At 36.2% G+C, this 11139-nt stretch overlaps 1 protein-coding gene across 1 annotated transcript in view; it reads left to right on the top strand.

Moving 5' to 3' along the window:
* Positions 1 to 1643: 1643 nt before the first annotated feature.
* The window catches only part of TTC27 (tetratricopeptide repeat domain 27), a 111797-nt gene continuing 102301 nt past the window's right edge, over positions 1644 to 11139 (top strand). The window contains exons 1-3 of the mRNA XM_008643346.2: positions 1644 to 1665; positions 2382 to 2559; positions 7965 to 8094. Coding sequence (XP_008641568.1) covers positions 2405 to 2559; positions 7965 to 8094 — 285 coding nt within the window. The 5' untranslated portion in view covers positions 1644 to 1665; positions 2382 to 2404. The remainder of the gene's footprint in view (positions 1666 to 2381; positions 2560 to 7964; positions 8095 to 11139) is intronic.

Below are 11139 nucleotides of genomic sequence, written 5' to 3'. Positions count from 1 at the left end.
TGTGAAGGGCTGCCTGCCTGCTGGAACCTGGCAGTGAGGTGAAACGCGCCCTTGGAGCAAAACATGGGAAGGAAGAGTCTGGCATGAGCTGCTTGTTCTATATTTATTAGTTATGCGGTCACAGTTGCTTGAGGGATCAATGGAAAATAGTCTCTTGAGGGGACTTGGTTAGACCCAGCTTTCCTGCAGGGGAACGCAGCAGCTTTTAAAATGTAAACTTTGTCATGTGAAGGTACTTCCATATTTCAGGCAGGCTGAAAGTACAGTTGTGCTCAAGTCATGTGCCATGTTGTAGCATATTGAAAATCTCATTTATTCTTACCTAAGCACATACTGAATTTTGGAAAAGAACCATACAGTGCTAATCAGCTCTTATTTCCTTATGTGACATTTCATTTGACCTTAATCATTGTACTGCCCAGGAATGATAGCTGATGTGACTGACATCTGTCACATCTGTCTTTTCAACGAGAGTTGTGTATGCTGTTTGTGTTGTGGGGTTTTGCTGATTGCTTTTTTTTGTCGGGTTGTTTTTTTAGGTTTGGTTTGTTTTGAGGCACTTTAAGTAGTGTGCTGCTATAAGATGTGGGGGAAACTTGTTGAGGAAAGGCATCTTGCGGTAGAGATGGAAAAGGGGGGGGTTTGTGATGATTCTTAGTCATCATTTACATGGGCCCTTCCTATTGATGATCCTGAAAATAAATTTAAAAGCTGTGTCCTATAAAAAGCTATACACAGAATCAAAAGCAGATTTTATGTGCTTACAGTTATGTTACTGGAAACAGAAGAACCTCAATATTCTTCATTCATCATCACGTGTCCTCACAGCCCATAGTTATTCTACCAATTACAGCATTGCCTGTCTGGCTAATTATAATCCAATATAAAGAAGTTGTCATTTGGTGAGAGAAAGTGTCTCCAAAGTATAGAGAAAGTCTCTTGTTATTTCTATTCTCTGTGAGGGTATGATGTCAGCAGCATTGTGGAACAACTGCTATTCTTTTGTATATGTCATTCCAGGTACAGCTTACAGTGTTTTTTAAATAATACACAGCACACATTATTTCTTATATCATTCAGTAGATCATTGTGGAGAACAGAAGTAAACCTTGGTTGACAGCATGGTGCAGAGACATTAGAATGAATGAGTCTCTGTCACCTATTCCTACAGTCATCCATTGCTGTTAGTGAAGGTGGTTCTGCCCTCGGTGTTCCTGTATTTCTGAAATTTAAAATACTTGTTTAACTGGATGAGCTTGGGGTTGGTATTCCGATCACTTCTTTGCACAGCTGCTGCTTGTGTGGATTCATGGCTGTGCCAGTGTTAAATTGGCTATCTCGGCTACTGATATTAGTGCAGCTACAGTAACACTGTAACAGGGAGCTGCAATCCCCAGGTGGAATCACACATTAATAGTAAGGCACTTATCCTATGCATTTCCTCAGCTGCACCATTACCCACACCTGCATCATCTAGTCAGAGACCAGTTTAGTACATCTGCATGAGTTGCAGCCACAGCTGCAGGGTAGGCAGATAATGGTTTTGCTCAAGAATAGCAGGTTTTAACATGGTCAGATTGTTCCAACAGCTGCTGTATTGATTGCATGGTAGCATATCTGAAGATAGCTCCTGTGAATAAAGTTGTAGCCCGGGTCAAGAACTTGGTGAGTCTGAAGCTTCTTAGAAATAAGTGTATAGCATTTCTTGTGTTCCCTTTGTCTTGAAATGAGGCTTAAGTCCTGGGTCTAAATCCATCTTAGTAGTTACTCCTTAGAATCTGCTCCATATGCAGGCTTTTCATTGAGATAATATAGTCGCCATAGGAAATAATGCTTCTGTAAAGATAAAATCTCATTGCCCATTGTTTGTGGGTATTTTAAACATGTAAATAAAGGACTGAGCAGTTTCTGCAGTTTTGCATAAGACTTTATTCACTGAATTCTGCAAATACTGAATCACTTTTATGTGTTTCATTTCCCCCAGATCGGTTCTCTAGTCTGTGAAATTTTTGTCTTATCTATAGGATTTACTGTTCATTTAAAATGTTTTGGAGGAAGAAAACCCTCTTGTTATAATTGATGTATTTTGAAAGGCCATCCATTTATTTTTCCTGAAATTTCAGTGCAAGTTTTTGTTCTACATTCATCTGGTCATTTGTGTTTTACTGTAACTTTAATACAGATTATTTTGAATGGACACCTGCTAGTGCTGCTCTTGAGTTTCAGTGCAACTGTACTTTCCCTGCAGTGTAAATGAAGATGCATTCTTTAAAAGGGGAGTGGCATATATTTTTGTTTGAATAGGTGTAATAGGTCTTGAAAGACAAAATTGTTTCAAAGTTGACACTCATTTCTGTGTTGGTTTTTTTTTTCTCTTCCAGAAAGTGGATCATTATTGCAGTTGATGTTTGATGGGAAATACGAGGCAATATTTTCAAATTCAGCCATTCAGAATGTTTTCAGTGCATCTCCTGTGACGGAAGAGAACATTGACACTTATTTGGAGAAACAGATTCTAGCATACCTGGATTGTTCTGCAGAGATTGATAACGTGGAAAGGTGGAAATTATTATTTATTATATGGAAGATTAATAGAGGCCATGTTTGATTTTTACAAAAAGCACTTAAAAATGTATAATTTGTGTAGGGCCTTCAAAATCCTTGCACTGACAGGAAAGCAGAAAACAAATTTCTTGGGTTATCCCCCCCCAATCCCTTGGGCATCTATTCATTACTATCCAGTGAAAGAAACAATGATGTTGTGATATGGGGGTTTATTGAAAACATTAGCTTTATTTACAGTGATTACCTCAGAAGCTGCTGGTATAAAGGAGCCACAAATGTAAATTCATGTTGCCATATATCATCAAACAATTAACAATTTTCTCTCTGAAATGTTGTATTACATTTATGTGGCTACTTGAAGTACTACATAATGTTACTGTCCAAGCAATGCCTGTATTTCTAAGTCTGACTTATAATAAGTTCTACTCCTGTTAATGTAAAAACGAGTAAGGTGTTAGTCATGGGTGCTGTTCATCAATTAATTATTTTCTTCCCAAGACTTTCTCTGATAGAGTCTCTCTTAATTGTACTGTATATGCTAATTTTTGCTGTTAAGGAGCCTGAATTTACTGTTTACAGTTTGCTGTGTAAGTGATGAACAGACTGAAATCTGACATGCTAGGGAGAGTAGAAGCAGAAAACTATATGTGTGTTGTATATATATATATTGATATTGCAAAAGGTGAAAAAGTTTTGCCAAAAGAAGACTAAAAGATAAGAGATGATAAAGGTTAAAAAATAAAAGTAAGAGGAAAGTAATTGGTACCAGTTAGTGTTGGCAGAGTACAAATATGTGTTTTGGTATGACAGACATAAACTTAAGAGTTTCTGCTAAAATATCAGAGTAAAAAAATAGTTGGCATGTTTGAAAAACTGAGCTGAGATTTGTTCGTGATCATAGTGTGTCAAAAACTCATCTTGTGGTGTGGTACACAATACAGTGCACTCCTGCTTTCTGAGTTGGAGTGTTCAGAGGTTTTCCCTGTGCATGGTTTTCACTAGGTGTTTCTTGTTTGGTTGTTTTTTTTTTTCCCCCTTACTTTGTTGTGCTATTACTGTTAAATACTAGCTGGAGAAATTTTTCAATATTTCTATATTCTGTCACCTTGCAGTAGTTTGAATAATGTGACAAGGAAAGAAAAATCAGGACTTGAAACAGACTCAGTCATGATCTTAATTACTGCTTCAAATATGTGTTGCTGCCTTTATAAGCCACTGAGCTTCTTGAAGGTACTCATAATCTATATCAGTGGAACTTTATACGTATCCTGTTAGAGTGCACTCCCACTGCACACAGCAAAGGAATTTGTTTCTTGGCTGCTCACGCTCCAGCTCTTTGGTCTGAGGTTTTTCTTGTTCACTCTGCAGCTTTGGGCTGCATTAGAAGCCCCCTTGCCAGAAGATATGGAGGCAGATCTGCAATATTTAGCCTTTCAGAAGTTGACAGAGGGCTTTCTGCCCAAAATTACAGACTGAAGTTTTATTCAAAATAAAAGCAGAGTCTTCAAAACCTATCAGTGTCTGCCAGAAACAGTTTTATTTGCAGCAGTCAAGTGAATTTTTCAAGCTCCATTAGTAATAATTTAAGAAGTTTTGGGGGCTGAGGGAAGTAAGTTGTGACTTTCTCTTGCAGAAAAATCTCTACTGAAGTTGCTTGTCTGAAAGACAGATCATTCCCTGTTTTAGGTAGGCGCTGCACAGCACTTTGATCTGTACTCTCTTGGTCTCTGGTGACTTCCTGAGTTAAAATGTGTCACAGTTATTTTTCCTACCTGCAGGCCCTGTGTCCTGTGAAGGCCTTATGGAAGGAACAAATGTAACTTTTGCATCCAGACTTTGCATTGCTTATGATGAAACTGCTTGGGTTTTTTTTTTTTTTTTGATGCCTAAAATGTAATTTTCTTTTTCCACTGAGTGATTCAAAGGGAGTACAGCAAACCTTTCAAGTTCTAGCCCAGAAAATTCAGTAAGACACTGATTTTCTCGTGACTTTTTGTAGATGGGATAAATTAAAATAATTTTTTTTCTTGAACTGAAAGTTGTAATTCTGGAGATTTAAAAACACAGTAGGAATTGAATTCAATTGGAAACAGAAAGTTGGATAATGTGAATCTTATTCTTTTTGCACAATATAAACAGTGCAAAGTATGTTTTTTTGATAGTGTTAAAAGAACTCTTAAGGAGTTCTTTTTCTGACGCTAAAACTGAGCAGCTTGAGGGCAAAACAGCTCAAAATTCGAATCTAGACTGTAATTTCTTTGGACATAGCCTGTAACTTTTTCCACTTTCAAATCCATGGTTCTGTAAGGAAAATGATTTAGCATCATTTTAAAATTTGGTGCTACTTTTTATATCCTTTTAACTGATTGACTTCTTTTCCTTGCCCCAGACACGTTTTCGCTATGGCACTTTTAGCCTTTATGGCTTAAAACTTAAGCATCCTTATAATAAATGTGTTGGATAGGAGATCTTTTCTTTTGCTTTTTTCCTGCTATTGCTACTCAGTTCAATGCTTAACAGCTATTTTTTATAGAAAATGTAGCTTCATGGCTGTATTTTAATCAGCAAAATTTGGAGGATGAAGCAATAGGATATGTGTTAACCATGTAGAGGGGAAATGCCTTTTTTGTTTTTTTCCTGAGCCCCGTATGAAGGAGGTGCATTCCTTGCCTGACCTACAGTTTGCTTCAAAAGACTGGAAGGAGATAATGTGCAGGTTCCAAAACCTAAAGAAATAAGGAAATGAGCTCTAACATTTTGGTTTTTGTTGAGCATGTATTTACTACTTTTACCTTATTCAACATATAAATGAATACCAAACTTGTCAAGAGAAATCCATACAATAAAACTTGTTATGATTTCCCAACCTGAGCACTGTATGGTATTTCTGGTATTTCTCATGGAGCATCTGATGGTTGGTTAACTGGTGTGCTATATGTAATGAAAAATGAAAATGAAGAAATTCTTGCTGTGTCTGCAGCTTGCTTTGGTGTTTGTGAATTGAAAAAAATAGCAAAGTTAGACTTTGAATAGCTTTGGCTATTCTTCTGTAATTTCTGGCATCACTAAAAAGAACAGAAACCTGTAACCTCTAAAGCATAAGCTGGTTATTGAATATTTTTTTCTTTTATTTTGTTTGTAAATGCTAGATTATATGCACATCTCTTTTTTTTTTTTTTAAATACAAATGCACCATTATTCTTTATTTTTGAGGAAGATTTGATACAGCAATAAGAGTATTAGAGTATATATAAGCACATGATTCTGCATCATGAAGAACAATTAGACTCGGTGTAAAAAGTGTTAAAAAAAAGGGAGCAAAACCCCCATTCACATAGAGGAAGGAAAAACAAGATGAGTGGATACAGACATATATCTAAGGATAAATGCAAAATAAATTACATAGGTCACCATAGCAAGGGGAATATTTGCAGCAGTCTCTGTTGCTTTTCAGGGAGCCTTTGGGAGGTGAGCATCTGCAGGTCTGCATTGTAAGTGTGAAGGACAGTCAGGGAGGCAGAATTAATTTTCTTGGAAAAAAGAATAGGGGATAGGCAAGGAAGGGTCAGCATTTGTGGGGATTACAGCTTGAAATTGGTTTTCTGATACAGAGTGAGTGATAAGGAGACTGGGAGTTGGTCATGAATCTGAAAATGGGGGGAAAAAAAATTTGGTGGTGACAAATTGAACAGTGGAAAAACAGTATCCCAGCCAAAGTAATGGATTTGGTTATCAGTTGTTCCAGAGTCGTTCTGCATGGATAAAACTGTGTCTCTTCAAGCAAGTTTGCCTACAGATAGATACCAGTAATATTAAAATAAATAAATAAAATGTTACTAGCAGGAACAGTGTAAATGATAAAATAATGAAAATTATCTTCAAAAGACTAGAGTACATGTATCAAACCACAGTGCTTGATTGACTGTTCTGTGTTACCTTTCAGAAGCTTTGAAGCATAATTTATCATGGGAGAAAAATTAGGAAATATATACCAATGTGGATATTTTGCGTGTAATGGTAATAATTTTGTATACAATAATTGTTAGTGCTTTGTGTTCTTGAGTTATTTGGAAGTTTAATGGTAATCTTGGATATATTTTCATATTTCCTAGTAGATAGTTACTGGCTGAATAATGATAGCCAGTAAGTGTTACCTTGTTTTGTTTGACAAGAACTCTTTATGCCAGTCCTTGTTCTCTAACTCCCCTGAAGGATGATTTTGGTTTTTTGGTTTTTTTTCTTTTCAATTAAATGTTCCCCACCCCTGCTTTCTTATTGTTCTACATCTTTTGTCGCATTCTTGCCCACCAGCTGCTTGTTTGTGTGTGGCTTTTCTATTTTACTTTGGTTTTTAAGGGGTTGTATAACAATTCATCCTTTTGTTTCAATTGGAAGGCTCTTCCATCTCTAAGTTTCTGTTTTACAGAAAGAAATGACTAGGTTTTTCTGTTTCAGTTATGCTCCTTAACATACCAGTGTTTATATCAAAGCTGCACAATAAAAATGCTAACTTTTTGTAGTTAGGAGGCCTGTTCTCTATGTGATAGGGCCGTTGTCGATAAGGTTCTAAGTCATTAAGGTATTATAAAACAAACCAGAAGTTTGTATATAAATCTTAAAAGTCTACACCTGTTAAATGGACCATTAAATTCTGAGAGATTGTGCCCTGCCTTCTTGGAGACCACATAGATTATTTGTGTGCTAAAGAAATCATAGTAATGTAAAATGAGCTTAGTCTTGTAGATAAAGAAAATTTTGCCATACCTGGTTTCAGAAATGAAACAAAGTCTCTTAATTTCATCTTTCAATAAATTACTATTATTTAAAATAAAAACCATGATAAAATAGGTATTATTTACTGCCAAAGTATCTGAACCAACTTGGAGGTAGTATTCTGAACTTTTTTGATTTCAATTGATTTTTTTATCAGAGGGAGTGAAAATAAACAAGTATGTTGAAACAAAAATAAGCTTGCTCTTTTGGAACATATACTAATGTGGTATTTTTTCTGTGAAAATGCTGAGATTTAGATGTATTATAAGAAAATAAAATAACCATGCAATAGGCAAATATTGGATTACCTGCATCCTTTGCTGATCTTCTGATCTCTGATAGTTATGTACGGCCTTAAATTGTGAAATATGTGAACTAAATCTGCTTCCAGAATGTTTGGCATTAGTTACAACCTTTATAAACAAACATGTTTCCAAGACTTCTAGTTTCCCATGGGCATTCTTGAATATTCCATTCATTGTATCTTCCTCACAGAAGAGTGATTTTTTTTTTTCTTTCTTTAAAGCTGAGGGTTTTGAGCTAGCACAAGATTTAATCAGCTCTTGTAGCCTTAAGTGAAAATATAATATGTTGCTAATTGCTGTTCTTATCTATCTACATTGCAGGCAGAGGCTGATGTTTCTGCTTGGTGTGGGCAGTTTGCAGCTCTTTGTTCAAAGCAATTGGACTGGGCCTCCTGTTCAGTTAAAGCTTCAGGATTTTTTGCCACCTGCATTGTTACAGAAATTCCATGAGGTACGTTTGGATTCTAATAAGCCGTCCTTTTATTGTCACTGCTTTTCACAAATAGCCATAACACGCGTGTCAGAGAAGGCACATCTGCAAGGTGGGGTGCTAGAAGGAATTGCCTTAATCATCGATCCTACTGGCCGCTATTGCAACATCTTCAGTTATATCAGCAGTGTCCTAAAAGTAGTTACTGTTTCTCTACCTGAGATATTTCCTGCTGGAAATGTTGGGTTTGAATGGAGAAGATATCTTTAATATAGGCGAGCATTTACTCAAAGGGCATTTGCAATCAATAAACTTTTTATGTGTTTATTTTGGGATACATTCTTAGCTGGATCAAAGAAAGATGTTTATAAATGGCTTAGAAATTTCCCTCCTTAGGGAAAGGTAGAAGTTGCATATCTTACAAATAGCAGAGTGTTTGGCAGATGCTAACAGTAGATTTGGATGCTCAGTATCCTGTTAGGCTCCTGAATGCCAAGTGAGCTGAGGTAATATTAGTACAAAAATGCTAATTTAAATAGAGCTTTTGGAAGCAGAAGGGAATGTAGGAGATGAAACTGAGGACTGTCAGTTTTATTTATTTTGTCATTGTTTTATGTAGATGACTAGTTAACACCCTAACGTCTTTTAGTGAGATGTGTGTATTGTTTCTCATGGCAGTACCGAAGTCCAGAGTCTCATCACCTGTGGTTCAGCACAGCTTCCTGACTTTTCTTTCAGGGTTAAAGCTGTGGTAAAATACTGACTACTGCAGCATGTCAGTGAAGAATGTATCAGTAGTCTCTGCTAATGCTAAATCTGTACACGAGTTTGAATTTAGAATTTCCCTAAGAATAAGGTATGGACCATGAGCAATGTAAGTGCTGTAAACTGTGAAATGAGGGAAAGTTTGAGTATATGAAAAGTTCCATGTAAAACTGTTGGCTCTGCTGCCTAATTGTGGCATGTTTTCCACAATTCATTAAGTCCTGCCTTAGGTTCATTTGCAAGGTTGTATTTCTGAATAACTAATTCAGATACAGTATTGCTCCTGGTTTTTAAATAGATATTTATAAATTTGTTTTATCTTTTATACACAGTGTGTATATATAGGCTTCTTTTTCTCTTGATTTTTGATACTTGAAATACAAATCTCATCTTCTGATGACTAAATAAGTAACAGTGGAAATCAAGTGTACTAAACCTTCTAGGGTGTGAAATGAGTTAGCAGGAATTTTGAAGTGTGCTACCTCTGAGGAGAAAAGGAGTTCATTTTGCCTTTATATATAGTAAAAATAATAAAACCTAATATCATTCATTCTCTTTATATTTTTTTATAATATTTAATATTACAATATTGAAATATTCTTACAAATTTTGGGTTCTGTTTATTGGAGAATTCTATATTCTATGTTAGTGTGTATGCAGAGGTTGCAGTCTAATGCAGTCTGCAGCCCAAGGTGATGCTCATAGGATTGCTGTCACTGACAGAGTTCAGAGACCTGGAAAATACTGTGTTCATAATTTCTATTAACCATTTAATAAAATCATAAAATGGTTTTGCTTGGATGGGACTTCAAAGATCACCCAGTTCCAACCCCGTGGCCATGGGCAGGGACATCTTCCACTAGACCAAGTTGCTCAGAGTGCCATTCAACCTGGCCTTGAACATTTCCAGGGATGGGGTATCCACAGCTTCTCTGGGCAACCTGCTCCAGTGCCACACCACTCTCACATCAAAGAATTTCTTTGCCTAAACCTACTCCCTGTCTGTTTTAAGCCACTCTCCCTTGTCCTGTCACTACATGCCCTTGTAAATAGTCTTGCTCCATCTTTCTTGTAGGTCCCCTTCAGGTACTGGAAGGCCACAATTAGGTCGCCCTGAATCCTTCTTTTTTCCAGGCAATTTCATGTATTGTCTGGAAGAATGAGATACTAATTCCCTGTTGAGTAAGGAAATACATGATCTCCTGTTTAGTTTCTGTTATATTTCTGCAGTGGCTGTGAATGTGATGCTTTGAAATATGTTTGCTTATGCAGGGGTGGTATTGCAGAAACTAAACTGGCAAGAGGTTGTAAAGGAAAACAGACTTGAACATACTTTATTTCTAATGAGTGCTCCATCAGACTTCCATATTGCTTCAAGGTTTAGCTATTTATGTATTCAGGGAGAAGTTTGCCTTTATTTCTATTACTGCTATTTGTATTGTCTTCTGGCATGTTAATGTTTTGGTTTTTTTTTTTCCAAGAGCACTACGTGCTTATGTGCTAAAATATAATATCCAGTTCTCTTCTTTATTAGTCTTAATTCAAAAGGTTTTGAATGATGTTTTGAATTATCTTTATGTACTTTTCATTCCAAGGATTCTTGGTATATAAACACTCTGTAAAAATGAACATCTCAAAAAAGTGACGTTTCTGTGATTTTTTTCAATCCAACTTTCCTCTCTTGCATATGCAGATATTCAGAAAAAGTGGGTTAAAAATGGAATTCTTAACTTTCTCCATCTGTTGTAACCTTCCATATTCTGTCATCAAGACCGATACAATCCATTTTTAAACAGATCTTCCATTTTTCAGGTTTTCAGACGGAAACGATTTTTTCCCACATCAACATTAAAAAAGTTAGGTCTTTCTGTTTCTTTTAGCCTGCTCTAAGTAATGTCACTAAATTTCAGCATTACAATGTCTCATGTATTTCAGAAATATTTAAAAAACTGTTACTCTTATTTTCAGAACACTTTATTGGATTAGTCTTTGTTTTCAGGGTATGTAACTGCTGCCATTTCTGTCCTTGGAAAGTTTCACCTCTGGATCAGTGATCTGCTCCCAGATAACTTCTTTTCTTGCAAGTGCAGTAAGGCTGCATGAGACTATAATTAGTTCTAGTGAAGAATAAATAAAATAGCCTCTTTAAGATGAGTTGCTAGTAGGGGGCCTCTTGGATGTCTTCCATGAATAATATTTATGACTATGTGTGTATTATTTCCCTTTCCTCAGATTGATTCCCGCCTTCTCTCTAAATTATGGTTGCATTCATGTACTCTATTAAGATTTAGTTTCATGTCC

This window comes from Corvus brachyrhynchos, unplaced genomic scaffold (assembly GCF_000691975.1).
Source record: "Corvus brachyrhynchos isolate BGI_N302 unplaced genomic scaffold, ASM69197v1 scaffold70, whole genome shotgun sequence".
Classification (NCBI taxonomy): domain Eukaryota; kingdom Metazoa; phylum Chordata; class Aves; order Passeriformes; family Corvidae; genus Corvus; species Corvus brachyrhynchos.
This window is presented reverse-complemented; position numbering and strand designations above follow the sequence as displayed.